This window comes from Gymnoscopelus microlampas (genome assembly GCF_963454915.1).
Source record: "Gymnoscopelus microlampas genome assembly, chromosome: 3".
Taxonomy (NCBI): Eukaryota; Metazoa; Chordata; class Actinopteri; order Myctophiformes; family Myctophidae; genus Gymnoscopelus; species Gymnoscopelus microlampas.
In genome coordinates, this window is record NC_139940.1 from 7,705,383 (window position 1) to 7,725,840 (window position 20,458).

The 20,458-nt window shown below is 42.3% G+C and overlaps 1 protein-coding gene across 1 annotated transcript; it reads right to left on the reverse strand.

Moving 5' to 3' along the window:
- Positions 1–1,931: 1,931 nt before the first annotated feature.
- LOC311041541 (anoctamin-6-like) lies at positions 1,932–18,598 on the reverse strand (the record flags this gene model as incomplete). The annotated part of the gene is made up of 22 exons (XM_084051954.1): positions 1,932–3,289; positions 3,925–4,023; positions 4,402–4,542; positions 5,472–5,577; positions 6,717–6,928; positions 7,620–7,825; positions 8,036–8,163; positions 8,339–8,454; positions 8,873–9,042; positions 9,241–9,460; positions 9,654–9,731; positions 10,015–10,166; positions 10,556–10,616; positions 10,927–11,032; positions 11,325–11,459; positions 11,743–11,846; positions 12,107–12,211; positions 14,434–14,584; positions 16,349–16,509; positions 17,160–17,225; positions 17,981–18,052; positions 18,443–18,598. 22 exons carry the CDS (start codon positions 18,596–18,598, stop codon positions 3,014–3,016), a joined length of 3,021 nt encoding a protein of 1,006 aa, XP_083908080.1. The 3' UTR covers positions 1,932–3,013.
- Positions 18,599–20,458: the final 1,860 nt, after the last annotated feature.

Sequence of the window (20,458 nt, forward strand, 5' to 3'; positions counted from 1 at the left end):
CTATTAGACCCTACCAACCACCGTTTTCTTTCCTAGCAACCATCTGTTTTACCTTAACAACTGTCTATTACACCCTATAGCAACCACATACACACACACACACACACACACACACACACACACACACACACACACACACACACACACACACACACACACACACACACACACACACACACACACACACACACACACACACACACACACACACACACACACACACCTTGACCTTGACGCACACTCACACTCACACCACACATTTGTATGGAGCTCATTACCCTATCCGAGCACATGGAGGTGGATGATTTTGAATGTCAAAGTTGTAAGTAATTTGTTTGCGGAGTGTGGCATTAGGTCCATGTTGTACTGAGGAAGCTACCAACTTACATAAGCTGTCACAGTCACAGACTTGTCTTTGACTTTGTCCTGTAGTTTCTAGGTCTTGTGTTTCTATGTATTTTGCTCCCTGGTCTAGTATTCTTGGTTCTATGTTTCTGTTTGCCCCAGCTGTATCTGATTTGTAATCACCCCTCATCATGTGTATATCAGCCTGGTTCCCCAGTCAGTCTTGTTGAGTCATTGCATCCTGTCACTTGTTTTAGTTTGTCATGTTCCTGTGTCTTGTATTAAAACACCCAATAATGGGCTTTGAACACCACCTTGCCTGGCTGTCCTGCATTTGGGTCCTCACCTCACCAGCTCGTGACATAAGAACATTACTCATTCAACAACATGACATTATAATCTGAGATAATTAATGATATCTCATGTTAATATCATGTTCTCGCTGTGTCGTGTGAGCACTGAACTTGGGAAACATGCTTTCAACTATGCTGCACCATTCTCTTGGAATCTGTTAGATTCCCTCATTGAAATTGATCATTTTAGCAAACACATTGGACACCCGTTTGTTCATGTTTTTGAATTGAAAAAAACAGTTTTACGTTTTTGTACACTTTAACAATCTTGTTTTTACATACTATGTGTTTACTGCCTTCAGGGCCAAAAGAGATGAAAATCTCAGTGTGGCTTTACCCTGGTTAGCCGCTTAAACCCTATACTTATAGGTCTTTGGGGTCCCCCAGGGCTCTATACTTGGTCTGCTTTTTTCCCTCAACACCAAAGTTCTTAATCAAAAAGTAGCAATGATGAGGAGGGGGAGGAAGAGGGGGTCTTAAATGGCCTCTTCTTCACAAGCTGTTTCTTCAGTTCAAGTAGAGAAGAGTGCAGGGCAGAGTTCAGTTGTTGTCATAATGTCCACTCTGTAGATGAGTCCTCTGTGTGACCTGGTTGTCTAAGTCGGTGGTTCTCACAGTGGGGTCCGGGGGGTCCTTGTGGGGGGGATTCCCAGCAAAATGCAAAGGCCGTCGGGATCGGTACTGGAACCCCGCAACACGCTGTCAGGCTACAATGAGCCTAGGTCTCATGTGTGCGCTTTTGTGTGTGATGTAAAGGTTCAACAAAACTAAAGGTTAAGTACACAAAGTTGATAGAGTATGTCATTGATGTTTTTTGTTGTTTTTCAGAGAACATAATTATATCCACTTGGCCATCATATGGTTCACTGCAGCTCAACAGTCAGGAGATGTCTATGAACTCTGTGTTTAAATCCCTGAAGACCATTGTCTTCTGACTACATGCTCTGGAAGGCTGTTCCACACACACTGACAGCAGTGTGGAGAAAGTTTCTGTCCAAGGTGCATGTTCTGGAGACTGTGAGGCTCGCCGTGTATGGTGGAAGGAGCAGAATCCTGGCGGTCTGTGAGGCACCCGGGGCCCAAATAGGGGTTACTAAATACATGAACTTAACACTATTCAACTACGCCAGTTGGATTTACACCAACAAACCAGTTTAATTTGAGCAAAACGGGTTAGTTTAACAGAGCTTTAAAACTGGTTATGAGGCTCAGTGAAGACACCAGGAGTTACAAGACTGACAATGTATTTACAGTTACAATTTAGGCCACATTACAGCACATAAATGAGTTCCAATCATCCTCAAGATACCATACACTAAATTGTATGCAGCAGTAAAGAAAAGTAAAGAAGTTAATACACAGCACACAGAGGACTTTTCCTATTACTAGTAGTTAGTTTGGTGAGCTCTTATAACTAGTTTCACTGCACTGCAAATAGCAGCACACACTCCTAACCCTAGGAATAGGAACCAAATGGACCCGTTAGGGTCCATTTGGCATACATTAACATTGATTTTACAATATAAATTGGGGTCCCAGAGATAGAAATGCCATTAAATGGGGGTCCGTAGCCTAATGCATATCAAACTGCGGGTCCTTGAAAATAAAATGGTTGAGAATCACTGCTAGAGCCGTAGACATCTTCTCTTATGGGGGTCCCTGGCGTATCTTTTCAAATGGGGGTCCGCGGGCTAAAACAGAAAGTCCCAACTCACAATATACATAATAGTCACATTATTGACCCCCCCCCCCCACTCCATTCATGTACTTCAGCATGTTACCAGTGATTAAAATCATATTAAAGAAGATACCAGGTCATGCTGGATCATTCTGCTTGCCTGTGCAAAACAAATCTTTTAAAAGCACACCCAGACCATGATTGGACTGCATCAGATTGGCTCACCAATCCTGATGCACCAAGTCTCACACCTGCACTCAACAACACAATAAATCACATCAATTGGTGTCAGTGACACAAACACACCCACACATACTACAGGGGGAATAAGGCATAACATACACTAAAAGCTAAACCAGGTTACATATGGATAGGGCTGGGGATGGAGAGTTTTGTACTGGTAGTATCTATCCTGGTACACTCCAGTTAGGCCTTCTTTTGGATGCTGTCAAGTAGGCCAAGATGTGTAAGTGGAGCGCTCATCCAGCTGAGTGAGGCGTACTCCATGACACTGATGTCCTGTACAGTAGCTTGAAGGCAGTTGCTCGGCTCTCGTGGTGAGTTTACTGGCCCTCTTACCTCACTCCCCTCAGCCAGTTGCTGCCCAGATGGAGTTGTGACACCCAGAATGTCGAGCTCAGTTTCTGTGGCCAGCCGGTGCAAATCGATGTGTGGGACCAGCTGTGGGAGGATGCTTTTTCTTCAGACTGTCCTCCTGAGCCTGCTCTTTGATGGCCTGACCTTCTGTCTTCTGGTTCCCTGACTCCATCTCCTTCACCTCCTGTGTGTCTTGTTCACTGCCCTGCCTCAATTCTGACACCTGTGGAGAAAGACACGTACTTTCTGCCTTCTGGTTCTCTGTCTCCTTCTCCTCCTGTGTGGCTCGCTCCCTGCCCTCTATCAGCGCAGACACCTGTAGAGAAAGACAAAAGGTAACCTTCATTTATACTCCAATGCACGATCGCTTACTGACAAGAACACGCGCTGCGCCGCAACGTGTTGTTAGCTTAAGGGGCCGATCACATCGGACACATCGGTTTTAACCTCTGTGGGTGTGGAAACTGATGTCCATGTGAATGAAGCGTTTTGTTGGCTGTTTTTGCAAATGCAGGTTGCCTTGCGTTTATGCACTTTTTTTCAGGGTGCCTCTAAAGCTGGATGCTCCAGATCATCAGTCATTTCTGTGTACATTTAAGTTATTTGTCATATTTGCCCTGTGCAGCTTTTGTTTACAACGCCTAAAAAGCAAACAGAATGTATGTATGTTCCAATGTTCAATGCCAAAATCACAGTTAAATCGTTATTCACAATTATTAAGTATAATATCAATCGTCAAGTAAAATGTTACAAAGACATCACATGAAACATTTTTGGAAACTGTACATGTTATCTTGTTTGTATTTTTGTCCTGACACATTGAGATCTAATAATGAACTAATACAAAAGTAAACCAAGAACCTATCAGCCTGTACATTGAAACTATACACACTATAGGATAACAGGTCAACAATGACCTGACATCTGTCTACATAACATGCTATAAGTTACCTGAACCTGCTCTTTCATGGCCCGACTTTCTGTCTTCTGGTTCCCTGACTCCTTCGTCTCCTGTGTGCCTTGCTCACTGCCCTGCGTCAATTCTGACACCTGTGGAGAAAGACAAGGACCTTCTGTCTTCTGGTTCCCTGACTCCAAGGAGAAGTTACATTTATTTTTAGCGGCGCTAGCCGCTCTATATCTGACTTTGTCCGTGTCCGTGCGTGTCCGTCTGCTGTTTTCTGATTGGCTGGGCTATAAAGTGTGTTGTCATCAAACAAATATTGATGACAACACAGCACGGGGCTCATCAAAGGCGCCGCTTCCTTCACACAGGGTGTGATTTTTTTATGCTATCTAAGTTACATTAATAATGCGTATGTGAAGCGTAAAAGCAAATAAGTGTAGTGTGTAGCATCTACACGCTCATTCTGCTTTCCAAAGAGACTATCGGCAGTTCTCATATACTGAATTTAGTACATTACTTACTTTATCTTCCTTGTCCTTCTCGTCAAGGGCCTTGAAGGCCAGCTCAATCCGGTGTTGCTCTCGTTTGATCTGCACCCTGACGGCCTCGGGCACGTCTGAGATTGCGTAGGACAGGAACGATTTAGCAAAGTACAAGATTTGCTGTAAAGGGAATAGACGGTGCCATTAGACGGGCGGCCCGACAGATATAATACGATATACAAAAATGTGTACAATAATGTAATTCTCTAATTAATTGTAGCATTGCTATCCGCCAGGCAGGGTTGCCTACCCAGGGTTGTGTCAGTCGTGAGGTGCAGCCGTCAGGACACGAGGAAGTAGTGGGAGTAAATATGGGCAGAAGTGAAACTGCTTTAGGAGGTGCACTCTATAGCATCCATTCAATATACAAGTTACATTTGGGTATAATTGGTTGTTATGATATATAGCATTTTCTTTGTAAGAATTAGTCCCCGCAGACAGAATGGTGAAGGCAGTTACAGTACAAGCAAACGTATGGAGTATTAAGACTCTAACTCGGTTAACAGTTATTGTGACATGACTCACAAGACCCTTTGAACCTAATTGGAAGAAAAATCATGTTTCTGCAACAAACAGTGCCTTTTGTAGCATTTGTGGTGTCCCAATGGGTGGAAGTAAAATCATGTTTGGCTCTACGTTGTTTAGAGTCCCCTCAATGTGGGATTCAAATTTGGGGTAGACCCGACGCTGCATTCAAGATTTTAGGTATTTTTGGTAAAAGATTCCCCTCCCACAAATTTGGATGCCAATCACTGGCAATTGCAATGGGGAATTGATATGGGATATCTGACCGATTCATGTTTACCACATGACTCCAGAGAAAATCTAGTTGTAGCAAAAGTGTTCTATTTAGTTGGAAATGGGCAAGGCCCAACATTTTATTGTATGACCTACAATAGTTTTAGGCCAAAACATAAACCTTAAATAAACAACATGGCGCTGGGTGTGAAAATGACAACTTTAGTTGGAAACCAGCAATCACACTTTGTGCCACTTTGTGGTAAATTGTGCCAGGTGCAAGACACTGTCTTGTGGTGTTCTTTACTCACCTCTACAACAACAACAACAGTCAATCTGGCGGTGAGGACAAGCCAGTAGTAGTCATTGTACTCATACTGTAAGGGGTGTCCTGGTGGATAGCGGGAACCTCGATACCTGACGGGGGTAGAGATTTGTGTGAGTATTTGAAAAAGTGTGTTTCGAAGAAAACAAGAAATGGCGGAACATCTAGTCAGGCACAAATGGGTTAGGCCTATACGGGGAGTTGCGTCATAAAACATTTTTTTGATTGTACTACCTACTAAAGAGTTATAGGATAGAACATGAAGTGACCCCCTATAGTGCCACCATGAAGCCGAATTTTGAAAGAGGGGGGGTGGCAGTTTTGGCCTACTGGGAGTGTTTCTGCAAATTTGTCCAGTGGTGCCAGAGACTAGCGGTTCACACACACACACACACACACACACACACACACACACACACACACACACACACACACACACACACACACACACACACACACACACACACACACACACACACACACACACACACACACACAGACTGACGGACAGGGGAGAAAACATAATCTTTGGCCTTTGGCCGAATAAAGATCAAATAAATAGACTTAGAGTCTAACATGAGACATCTGCACTTGAACTGACTGAGTTAACAAACATATTAACATATATTCTCTCAATAAATATATACAGAGGCGCTCGGGTGGCGCAGTGGGAAAGTCCCTGCTCACCACCATAGAGGTTGTGGGTTCGAATCCAGCGTGGTGCATCCGGCTTCGTCGGGCGTCTATGTGAACACAATTGGCCCGTGTTCGGGGGAGAGAAGCCGGGAGGGGAGGGTGATATTGGTCATTGCATGTAACCCTATGGGGCTGGGGTGGCACCTGTCAGCAGGGAGTGTTGGGCGCGAGGAGTAGCGCGAAGGCTCTACGTCCTCCCGGTGGGGGCTCCTTACTGGCAGGTGAGTCAGTAGGATACGACAGCAGTGACAACACAGAAATGTGTGTGGGGAGGAATTAATTGGCACAACCACTAAATTGGGGAGTAAACGGGGGTAAAAAGATATTACCTACTAAAAAAAAAAGAGAACATTCAAAGATTCGCCCATGAATGGACAGTACAGTACATATCACCAATGGATATATGAATGGATTATGTGCAGAATATCAACAGTGAATATGATACATGGTCAGTGTCAGGCTGTACCCTTCACCTCTTCAGTTTCAACCCACAGAGCTTGAATGAGACAGGATTATGTTACGTTGCATACTGTACCTGCAGGTGGTGCTGTTGGAGAACCAGTCTGGTGTGTTTGCTTCTCTTGGTTTGCTCTGATTGGTGAAGTCTTCTATGTTGAACACAGACAAGGTTTTATTGATGTATCCCTCCATGGTGGGGTTGCTACTGTCTCCATACGGGTAGACAGAGAAAGACCAGTAGTAAACCAGGCGAGGGATCATGTCTGACGTGAAGGCCATGATCATCACCTGAGTGAGAAGGAGATAGAATCCATGAGACTAAATGTGGACCATGAACATGGATTCATACTTTGATGAATCACAAAAATATCCTGTTTTCAATGGAAAAAAATTGTCAACGCAATGTGCATGGGACCCATTTTTAGGTTTTTGTCGAATGACAGTCATAAAACATGAATTTCAATCTATAGTTTTTTCAGGCTTTTCTGCATGTATTGCTCTAGTGGAGAGAGAAACGGGGAGAGAGACTCTGGAAGTGACATGCAGCAAAAGGCACTAACCACTCGGCTATTGGTAAGCCCACACAATCTAAAATGTAAAGAGACAGGAAGCAGAGAGCAGAGGGGGGGGGGGGGGAAGACGTCTCTAACTTGAACTGAGTGACATGGTGATTATATGGTTGTTAATTATTTGATCCCCACTCCATTGGGGCATTTGTCACTGTATATTTGCACATACGGTGAAATGTTTATTCTGCATTTAACCCATCCTAAGTATTAGGAGCAGCGGGCGCTACTGGGGCACCGCATGGGGAGGGGTTTAGATAAAGTGGTGAACAGGTGAACAGATAAACTGGGACACTTACAAAAAAGTGAATAACTAGAAGGCTAAATGTGAGGGCTAACTTCCTAGTGAAGACCAGGATACTGTAAATAGATGGATTACAACAAAAATGTGAGCTGGGTGAGTCAACACTCACATTTGTTACCACAGCAAATATGGCGATACCCTGCAGGATGGGCAGCCAGGCTCCAATGTCCTGGGCCTTCTCTGGTGCCATGCGGCGGCACTGGGTGGTGATCTTCCAGGCGTCGATCCGGATCTCCACCAGGTTGTTAATCAGAGCCAGGACCGGAGCCAAGGGGAAGGAGACAGCGAACAGAGTCACAAAGCCATACTGGATCACTATAGGAGATGAGATGTGTGATCAGTCAATGCTTTCTGTGTATAAGATGCACGCACGCACGCACACACACAGGCATGCGGGCATGCACGCAAACACACACACAGACACTTGCACGCACACACGCACTGACACCCACACGCACACCCACACAGACGCACACACGCACGCACACACAGACACGCACGCACATACAAAATCCATCACTTTACCCATCTCCAGGTATTCGTAGAACATTTCCAGTTCATTGTGTTTCAGCAGCTGGTAGTCTTGTTCCCAACGTGTCTTCTCCACACTGGTATGACACATACAACAGCGAAGTCTCAAGTTCTTCACCAACCTATGGACGAGCAGAACAGACCATAATACATAGTACAGGAGAATGGATAGAATATGAGAAAAGATTGTACTAAAATGTTATCACTTCAACAATTTGTGAAAATGAAAGGGATTCATTAAAGCTTCTCCCTGCAGGCTGTTGGCTAATGACACTTCATACATTAGTAATTAATTACCTGACAAAAGCAGCATTTGATGTCAAGACCTCCTGGATGTTTTTCAAGATGGCGTTCCCACTCAAGATGACAGCCAGCTGGATGGTCAACTCCATCATACAGCCCTGAGGGCCACACTGCAACACCAAGATACACGGCAAAGTTGCTGCAACCAATATACATTTATCTCAATAGACATGTGTTGAAAGAAAGAAAGAAAGAAAGAAAGAAAGAAAGAAAGAAAGACCCGATGATTGACGCAGGGTAAGCCTGGGTTGACAACCTGGCCTGACAGAGACGTGCGCTCTGAGGAGTGCACATTTCTAGTTTTAAATTATTATTATATTGTTTGATGCTGCTACAATGTCCAAGGAGCTGAACAAAAAAATATTTATAATCTTATGTATCTGTACACTTGTACTACAACATCTGTCCACCAGGAGGAGTTAATCCCTCACGCTACAGGGTCTGATTCTAGACAACCTTCATCCATTCATCAGGAGCACCACAAAACAAATAGACTGATGGACGAAATGGAGAAATGACAAACTGTACCTCCTCCTTTCTGAAATGTTCGAGGATATAAACAGGCTCTCCTGGGTAGCCAACCGCCTTCCCCTTGATGAAAGCGATGTAGAAACAGGCAGAGTAGCTGTTCACACACTGAAGCAAGAATATCTTCATGGTCAGACTGTTCTCATAATCCGTCTTGGTCCGTGGGATCTCTGTTTTCAGGTGTCAGATCAGTGAAACAGGGTGTGACAATTCTGCACGTGTCTTGTATATGTCTGTCTGTATGTTGTTTATTATGGGTACATTGGGTAGGCTATATCATGCTATGTTTTACTATGTGTTGTGCAAAAGAAAGAACAAAGAAGCCTTGAACTGGAATCCTTGAATCAACATTTAAGGCAATGCCTCACCAAATTCTGTGATCGACACAGCCAACTTCCTGTACACGTTGTTGAGGATTGCGATGGCGATGAAGTTGATGATTGAAGCGGTGACCGAGGTGAACGTCTGTGGTGTCAAGTACTTTAACAAAGTGGACTTGGAGCCGCTGTGCCACTGATCCGAGAGGGTGATGAACACGGCCAGACGATATACATAGATAGCCACTACCATGGCCAAGATCATCAGCAGCTTGGGTAGCAAGACAGAAGAGGAAATGATGGGTGATGCTGTGTTATTATAGTATAGTGTTAGTAGAAGGAGCTTCATTATCTGCAGCCGATCCAGGTGTCGACTGGTTGAAGAGAATAGTACGGTAATTAAATATAACATACTATTATATATACAATTTAAATGATAAATAGGAGTACCATATCAGCCTTACCCCAAACAGGACGCCCACTATTCCTACGGTAAGCCGAACAAGTCGTCCACAGACTGTATAAGGCACATTTTCTTTCACCTGAAACAATACAATACAATTACATGAAAGTTCTCTGCTTGGATAACATTGCCTTAAACAAGAAAAGTTCAACAACAACAAAAAAGCGTTAGAAAGCGCATATCTCCACCAGGCTGGGTCACCAACTCAGAATGTTGAAGACATGCTTTGTTCTGTTGCTGTATCTTGTATCTGTTGCTGTTCATGAATTTTGCATTTTGATGTGTTTTTTCACACTGCTGCAACCAAATTACCAATAGAATCTTACACTATTTGTATGTGTTGTTTTGATCATGCAACCTACCAATGTGACAGGGTTGGTCCTGTAAACAAACTGCTTACACTTGTCCAAGTATTCGTGACGAACTGGCTCTTCCTGCTCCCTGAACTCGGTGGTATCCCACTTGTATTTCAGCGTCGCCTGGTACCGCTTCCACATCTTCAGGAACAACATCACTAAAGCAAGGAAAAAGAAAGACAGGATTAAACCAGTCTGGGAGAGACCATTAGTAAGTACTAAAATAAATTACATCTGTATGCTTCAATGATTAATAATCTGTGGCTTTGTATCAGGAGTGGTGAGTTGTATTATTTAGTTTTGTGAGGCCAAATATTTGGGGACCCACAGCTTGAGAATCGCTGACATAAAGTATACCTCCACAGTTAGAGATTATGTCACCCTACCAAAGGAAATAAAACAAGAAGGAAAATGATGACTCGTTTGACTCTTGTGTAATCACAAGATTTGAGAGCAGTTTTTAGTCTGTGTCTTTATACATAAATGGAAACATTTTGAAATTGGGAAAAAAATTAGGAAAGGACATGAAGGATATTGAGTGTCTCACCCCAGACTGACATGAACACAGCAAACACAAGGGTTCCAAAGTTGTCAAATATACAAAGTGTCTGGGAAAATAAATAAATAACAGTTATTTACATTCTGTCCCTAGATGTGCATGAGTTTGAAACACATTCATAGCAGCGATACTGGAAACCTTGTGTAGTGCATCACATTTAAATAGGACAGTTTCATAAAGAACCCCAAGATACATACATACATACATACATACATACATACATACATACATACATACATACATACATACATACATACATACATACATACATACATACATACATACATACATACAGTATAGCATGTATTTATTTATTTATGAATCATCATGAAAAGTACTTTAAGGACTGTTTCACTCACTTTAGAAGCTTCACACGTGCTGTTTAACCTCCAGTAGGGACACTCCCTGTCACATTGTGGGCACATCACTATAGCCCCACCTATCTCTGGGTCACACACCTCTTTACTGTCCAATAAAAGAGGAGAACGGTTACACACTGTCCAATCACAAGAAAGAGAGGTTACACATTAATACACAATGAACAGAATGAAATAAAGTCATGCCATCGCTACCATTGTTTACAGCAAGCTACTAATGAGGTATGTTATTGTACATAACGGATAAAAGGTTGATTTAACAACATTAATTTATATAACTAATGTTATGTGATATTATCATGGGTTATCGTTAAACAATTCTGAAATCGTAATGTGAAATACTGTTCATACTGTTCATACTGTTCAGATTCATACTGTACCTCCAGGTGGTTGTTTGCAGAGTCGTGAGCCCATAAATGAAACAGCCAAGGCCCACGATTGCAGGGAAGGCCAGCATACCTGTGTAGAATCCCAACCAGGCAAAATATATGCCAATCTTCTCCCCATAATACTCCCTGTGAACAGCATTAAAATAATCATTTTCTCCCTCTGTACTGGATAATGCCTACTGTCTATGCATAGCAATGGCATTTCCATCGTGGTCCCCACTCCCCACATGCTTCAATGGTTCCACCATTGTCCCCATGCCAAAGAACACCTCTCCAGTCAGTCTGAATGACTATCGTCCAGTAGTGCTGACCTCAGTGGTCATGAATTGCTTTAAAATTGGTTAGCAGAAACATGCCATTGGTAGGTTCTAGTGTTAATGGAGCTTCTGTGGGACAAGAGACCAGTTACCTAATGTCATGAAGTGGTTGTGTCTTGAAGAAGCTGCGGGGGTGAACCCATTTTTGGTAGAGTTGAAACCTCTCTCCTTCTTCTGACTTGTTGTTGAGGCTACACTGAGTGGGTATGGGGGGGATAGAAAACACTAAACACACACATTTCACATGCAAGCAATACCAGTAACACCTTTAAGATGGAGGTGATCTATAATAAATTCAGAGAGTATGGCTGAGGCTCAGGAGGGATTGGATATCATATCTGCTTGAGAGATCCACTGGTGGAGGTGTTAACTCACTTGACGGCCACAAACAATGACACTGTAATTAATAATAATAAAGTGATGCGTGTCTAACTGAGTGAAACATGATCCACTCACATCATGAAGAGGATAGGCAGCCTTGTACACTCCATCAGCCAGCAACTTTGTGATGTTGAACCCTGCATCGTCCTTTGCAATGACAGTGCTGAGGATGTAGTACGCCTACAGCACATGAAAAGAAATACGTTTTGCAGTGTTGTTTAAAACACGTCGCAGAGTGCATATCCCCGGCAGGCTGGATTGCCAGGGCTGTGTACACTGTGGGTTGCAGCTGTCAGGACTGAAGGAAGCTGGGGGAGGGCGCAGCATTTCTATGACATACAATGTCACTTTTCGCATTTGTGGTGACCCTTATGGCCTTATGGGCAGAAGTGAAAGTGTTTTTGGAGGCACACTCTTGATGATTCATACCCATATGAGTCAAACCGCCGGGCTCATTTGTTTATTTTTTTTACACAATATTAAACAAGTCTATGAGAATTCTGAATGGGACCCAAGTGAGGTAGGATGCGTAAATTAAGTCAGACTTTGGTGCTCTATAGGTTAAGCACCAGTTTAAGTTCAGAAATAATTCACTAGTTTCATCCAAGTGTAGCACTGGCCCTTTAAGGCCAGTGCTTGTGGGCCTCCTGTCTAGCCAGAAGCCTGGCTTGAGTGTTTGTGAGAGAGACCTGGAGGCATGAGGGGTAAAGACTAATTCTCGGTAAGACAATCTGAAACAAATGACAAGCTTTTTATAACTCATTGTAGCAATAGTATATATACTGTATAAGAGTTTAGATAGGCTGACAATATTAGGCCTGTTGTTAATTATACTACTAATATGTATCTGTATTTCCAGAAGCCTCCAGGTCCTTTGAGCAGCAGTACCCTGTGGCTGTGCAGGCCTATATCAATGGGAGCCATGGGCATATATGGTAACCGCCTTCCATTCCGACATCTCGCCACTCCGACTAGTGGCTTCCGCGTGCGGTTAGAGTTAGGTATAGGGTTCGTTAACGTCGGAAAGGCGACATGTCGGAAAGGCGACATGTAACCGGCATATATTGACTCATTGGCTATGTTTGTTATTTTGCTGTATTTTGTCATCTTGCTATAGGGGCCTAATGTCTGGGATGAATTGTTGGAGGGTTGGTCTAATGCTTTATTATTTGATTTTTTTTGTAGGAGCTGAACTAACCATCACTGTTTTCCCCACCGTGCCATATATACTATTTAGTATTTGCTATTAGACTGTGTGCAATAGAGTTGACTGAGGACAGAGCTATACTGGGCCATTAAGTAGCATTGCATGAGTTTGATTTTGCGTATTTGTATTTTGTTTTGATTTGCTTATTTACTTTATTTGCTTTTGGTTTTCCATTATTTGGATTTGATTTGTTTAATTTCTGTATATTTAGTTTAGAGGCCCAAGTAGGCCCCGAAGCCCTTACCCTTATTGCCCCTTTGCCTCTAGGGTTTAGTCCCTTTACAGAACTCCCAGTAATACTAACCGCTTTCTTCCTTTCTGTATTTTAACCTGACTATTTTTTATACCAACGGTTTGAATAAACTTGACACATTTGATACATCAGCCTTGGATATTTACGATGAGGCCGACACGGAAGCTTATAAATGGCCAGAGTGGCGCTGTTTTACCCTGCGCCGACCTGCGGTGTCAGAAAGAATTTATTTTAACGCAAGTGAATGGGTTTTTTGACAAACTTTAGACTAGATTTTCTTACCGTAATAAAAATTGTCATAAATTCTATATGCTTCCAGTCGCTAGTTTAAAGTCTCCTTTCAATCATCAGGATATGCGTTTTGCTAAATTATGGTTCCATTTATTTTAAAATTGACGATAAAGTAGGCTATTCTCTAGGAGGGGCGGGATGATTTGATTGACAAGCTACACAACCAATAGCATTCATTCCCCGCCCCGCTCTTGATTGACAAGCTACCCAACCAATAATGGTCTGGTCGCATTCTGCAGGATATGACGCAATATGACGCGATATTGAAAGATGGCGGACCCACAGTCTTGGAACAATCGGCTTCATTTTCGGTCTGTAGAAAGCAGGGGAGTGGCTTTGTCCATTCATTTTTTTACAGTCTATGTTCTGAACCCGTACCTTTCTGGGGAACCTTACCTTGTTCAGTCCTATATATCTATATATATACAGTATATGGTTAATGTGTTTAAAGGATCCCGCACTCCTATATGTGTGGGTGGCGTAGTCATTGCTTTACATAGCCCTGCTACACAAGTAAAATTACTTATAGTACAGTACAAATAAAGTATTTTTATACTTTAAAAGTAATTTTACTTGGAGGAATGTGTGAGATATTTTCTACTAAAATGATCTGAACCAGTTGGGAAAGAGATAACATTAAGTAGACTTTACCATCCTGATCCTCATGGATGATGTGAAGGTCTTATCAGGGTCCTCTTGGTTGATTTTGAAGTGAGAATCCTTCAGGGCATTCTTGAAGGGGACGGTGACAGGCTTCTCGTTCATTGTGCGCGTAGTAGCACATTCACCGAGAAGGTCCCTGCTGGATAGATGTAACCCAGGTACAGATTATTGGTTCAATTGCTAAATCATGCAGTGTTAAATCATGCTCATTATGTCTTTCAAAGTGAATGTCAGCAGTTCTCAGACTGGAGTCAACACATTGACTAGTTCTGACTGCATGCGTTTCATTCTAAAGTGAGATGCACAGTGCTTTGATTTTCCAAGGTGCGCTGTGGAATCAGGATCAACTTTATTGTCACATCACAGGGACGGAACGGCTTAATCTATTTTGACTTTTCAGTGTAATGTTGAATTTATAAAAAAAACATCAGCCCTAATCTGGTCAGCCAAGGATGAGTTGCACTGCAGTGAACAATTGACACATACCTCAGATTATAAATCCTCAGATTAAGAGATCTATTGAACCATTGGTTGATACATCATCCTCTAGTCTATATGCATCTATTATCTTATCTAAAGGCATGGCCAAGACTATATGTTTTGCACCCTGTGTGTGTGTGTGTGTGTGTGTGTGTGTGTGTGTGTGTGTGTGTGTGTGTGTGTGTGTGTGTGTGTGTGTGTGTGTGTGTGTGTGTGTGTGTGTGTGTGTGTGTGTGTGTGTGTGTGTGTGTGTGTGTGTGTGTCCCCTTCCATCTGTGAACAGCTAATCTCCGGCACTGTAGGCCCCATCGCAGCGAAACTGTGCAAGCACACTCCCTGGATGCCAGAGCAGAACCTATGCCCCAAATGTTTCACATGCACCTGTTATAGTGCCACCAGGAGGCCGATTTGTGCAAGAATCACGCAAATTGTTACACAGTATCTCTATAATCATTAAACGAAACCTGACCTTCAGATTTTTCATATTCCATCCTGTTTGGCTAAGATTGGCTTCCAAAGTTTGCAGGAGTACTCCGTTTTGAACAAAATGCCTCAAATCATGAACACAGCTTGCAATATCCATGAAATTTCGCACGCACATTCCCACTAGGCTGAGGAAGAAATGCCACTTGAAAATGTTCAAATCAGCATCCTGGTGGTGCTATAACAGGCTGATTCGTGTTTTTACCTATGACTGCACCGATCCGTGTAAAAATGTGTATGTGCACTCCCTAGAGGCCAAGGACAAATCTTTGCCCGGCATTTTTCACATCTGCCTTTTATAGCGCCACCAGAAGGCCGACGTATGTAAAACATATTTTTTTATATTACTCCTTCAGATTGTATCGAAATTGTACGCAAATCAGTACACATGATGTCTATAGTCATGTGATCAAGGCAGATCTGTTTGATTTTTCATATTCCATCCTGATTGGCTAAGATTGACATCTAAAGTTTGCAGGAGTGGCCCGTTTTGAACAAAATGCCGCAAATCATGAACGCAGCGTCCGATTGCGGTGAACCTTTGCACGCACATTCGCACTACGTTGAGGAACAAATGCCACCCTTTTAACATTGCCCTATTATACCGCCACCAGGAGGCCAATATTTACAAATACGTAAAAAAAATAATACTTACTCCTACACATTTTTTCCAAACACCGATTTTTCATATTCCATCCTGATTGTCGAATTCCGAACATTGCTGGCCCACAATAACCTACCTGACCTGGCGGAAACCTGTGCTCCGAGGAGCACTTTTTCTAGTTTCTAATAAAATTATTATTAGAGCTGGCTAAGAGAAGGTTTATAAGAGCTGGCTAAAGAAGAGTAAATCGTGTGTGGTTTCGGCATTTACCCACCTGCTCCAGTAAGCAAATCTAAGTGCATGACCAAGTGTGTTTTTAGGCCTACTCATACTAACATCACCACACTGGTACACAGGTCTTCGCTGGACGGGTCCTTGCTGGAAGGGTCCATACTGGAAGGGTCCTCGATGGGCAGCTTGACGTGGAGCTCCTCAGCAAATTTGCATAGACACTCGCACGGCAGGTGGATTTTCACAAACATGAGATTTCCTTCACTCTGAAGGAAAATGGGATGATAATGATTATTAGTGATAAGATAATTATAATGTTAATGTTAAAACTTGAACATGAATGTAGGCCTTTTTTTTTACAAAGGAAATGTTGCCATGTTGGGAGTCTGACAACACAGGAAAAGAAGACTCACCGATATATCGGTTTGGCTGATATCTGCAATTATTTGACTTTTTTGATGGGATCAGCAATGATGCAGCCAAAGTATAATAAAATAACACATTTTCTGCTGTATTGTCTGAACGTTGCAATTGCTATTTACTAGAATGATCCTGTAGGCTACTTCTGAAACAAGATGTTTAATGGGCACAGGAAGATTTTGAAATGTGGGTATGACAATGAAATGGGGGCGTGTGGGGGAGGCTTACTGCAACTATCCCTGTCGCCCATGGTTTCCTAACCAATATTTGTATGACAATGACAAATAATGGCTAAACAAACATACATCAACAACATTCATCACCGTAAGCATCTAACCGGATTCCCGAGTCAAATAACAACTACAAAAGTGTGCTCCTTAGAGAGCAGGTCTCCGCCAGGATTCTGGGAATTTTGGAAGTCAGTCATAGGCTAGCCAATCGGAATGGAACATGAAAACTCTGTCTGGCCACTTTGTGCAGGCTGCCTTGGACTTACTGATTCCGTGGTCTCCAGCTTCATCCCCAACTTCTTCAGCTTTTCTTCATATATACGTCTCTTTTCCTGGAGAGGGAGAAGAGAGCACATTGTCTCTGGTGGCTATTCAGTGCTGGGATAATACAGTTTTGTACAGTTTTAGAAATCTGTCAAGCCTGCAAATATATACATATATGGAACATCAGCAATGGGTCCCCAAGTGGTCATCACTTTGAATCAAAAAACAACCTGGCACTTTTGCAAAGTGGGCTATACCAGCCCATTACATGTTCTGGCCTAGCTTGTACAATCACAATACATTTATTCCTGGATTCCTTAGATCTTGACACAACTCCCCATAAAGGTCATGCCCATTTCTGCTATATATCATGAATGTGACATCCAATCAACCCAAACTGGGATTGTTTGTTATAGAGCACACCTTCAAAAGCGCATTCACTTCTGACCATACAGGGTAACACAAATGCAAAAAGTTGAACGGTATGTCATAGAAACGCAGCTTCCTCTGGTTCTGACGGTTGCCATTCACAACTTACAGTACATAGCCCTGGGTAAGGCCACCTGGCCTGGTGGTGATATGCGGGGCATACTGTATCACCACCAGGCCAGGTCAATCACTAGACATTCCAAAATGTGTCCCAAAAAGCTAAGGATTTTGATAATTTATTTTATTTTTCTATATTTATTTATATTAAATAAACAACATCATGGCTGTAGATGTGTTGCAGCTGTGGGGTAATTGTAATTACACCTGGCAATTGTGATAAAATATGCGCTCACTGAAGGAAGTTTACAAAAGTGCCCCTGTGAATCTTTATCACCTTGTTTAAAAAGGTCGCCGTCTTCCACTCCATCTCCACTGATTCCTTGGTCTGAATGCTGCAACATTGTCTCTGAAAGGTATGAATCAATTACTGCCCTGCTGAGATAATACAGTATGAATCTACAGTATGAACATTCTGTTAAGCCTGCAGGGTAAATATAGGCATAAATATAACATTATGTAACATCAGCAATGGGGCTCCAAGCACTTAAAATCAAATGAAAATGTAATGGGTGTGTGCAGGGATGCAGGAGGGGGAACACAATACATTTATGATGGCGGGGTAGTAAAACATACGAGAAAAAAAAAATCAATCCACTTTCACCCCAGCCGCAAAGTTGAGGTTTTGTTTTCATGAATCATCATCCGTGTTTGTCTCCCTTGATAAAGAAGCACCCTAAATAGCTCTTGAAACACTGTTTATTTATTTACTGTTTAAATTCTATGGCAGCTACTGTACCACAAGTTTTTGCACCGTCTTCTTCTTTTCCTTCTCGTAGACCAGGACATAATCTATCCTCTTCTTCACACCATCGATTAGGCTGCCCTTGGAAGACTTCTCATTCTCCTCTCCCTGCATGAGCCCATCAAACTCACTCTCAATCTTCTTTTCCATGATGTTGTATCCCTCAGTGTGAGGAGAAATGCAGCTCTGTGATGTGTAAACATGGGAAGCAATGACACGCCTAGTAATTCATCTCCAATGAGAGGCGAGCAGGCAGGTGGCAGGGCAACCTGAACCGGTGAACCGGTCAAACCATGAAACTGTCACTTTCATTCTCGTCTCACTCATATGCCGACACATACAAATGTGTCTATTCATATGGGGAATAGTATATAATCACATGAAAATAATATGAATCTTTTTTTTGCTACATTAGAAGTGTGTCTTTTTCCTTGGAGCCTGATATCTGATAAACGCTAAGAACCCCCCCCCCCCCCCCCCATACGTGCGTGCATGCAAGGCACACAAGCACGCAAACACTTGTGTTTTTTCAGACATGTTAAAAACTTAAGCCCTATACTTCTCGTACAAAGAATAATGAAAATAAATAACCCATCTACAAGCACACAATGCATGGCTTCACGTCACATTGTGAGCTTTATATATGCAATTTTTTAAACTATGAAAAAAACAAGTTGGACTAAGATATCACATTGAGTGGATGAAAGCAAGTTATGATGTTGTGCAACATGTTGACAATGTTGGACTACCTCCAAACAGACAAGGCCTCACACACCCCTCTGCTATGTCAATATACAGTACCTCTTTCTTCGGTAGCAACAGATTATATTTGCATGATTAGAGGTGGAATAAGGTAAAGCAGGAGGCACTTACTTCATAACTCCTCTCCTTTGCCACATCGATCCTATTGCTGTCACCTAAAATGTACAGTTTCATCAGACATAAGATCCTTGTATGGATTATCAACATTCCGTCATATCCAATCAATGTCCTTTCCCAAATGTGGGAATATTTTGAAATAACAGTGGCAATGATATGAGGGAAATGTTTGAGAAACTACCAGGACCAAGGACTGAGACCACTCTTCATAAACACATTTCATAGGACTAAGACCACACTGTACAAACACTCTTCATACTGTATAGGAACTAAGACAGTTGAAACACCTGCGGTAGACATGAACATCAAGGCACAGGCAAAATACATTTTAGTTGACTAAATCCACTGTAGATTTAGTAGACTATAATCTTATGATATTTAGTCGACTAAAACTAGATTAAAAGTGAAACATTGCAGATGACTAAAATATGACTAAAACTAAACAGAATTTTATTCAAAAGACTATGACTAAAACTGAATCAAAATGTACTGTTAAAATCAACACTGCCTATCGGGACATAACTCGAACAGCGCTGAGTCAGCTGAAGCGGACTTCGCAACGCTAAACACAGCATCTAGTGGCTCAAGTCCGCTTTAGACGGCGCACCTCCGTCCTTTTACTCCAGATTGCTGGAGTGTGGAAGTGCCCGGGACGGCACCAGACGGCACCAAATGTTTGACATTTGATGATTTAAAGAAAATAGCAGATCTACAAACTCATAGCGCGGCATTCGGTGCCGCGCTATGTATATCTGCTATTTTGAGCTTGTATATCTGCTATTCTTGTATAAAATAATGGTTAAAGTGGTTAAAATCTAAAATGACACAGATGCTGTTCCGGTCTAATGGGTCAACACTCCAAAGACAAAAAAATAAATAAACTGCTCTATTTATGTAATACAACTTTGATGAGTAAGTATGTTCACTTATATTATTTTTGCACAGATTAGAGGAGGGGGAAGGGTGTATTTTGATACCCAAACCAAAGTCCTGACTCCTGTGCTAAAGCTAACTTGTGGTAGAGCTAACAGTATGTCACCTTGGGGCAAGTTGTCTGCAGTGCTTGGGGCAAGTCATCACACACAAAAAAGAAAAAGAAAAAAACTCTTCATGGAGTACATTTTTTTGTAC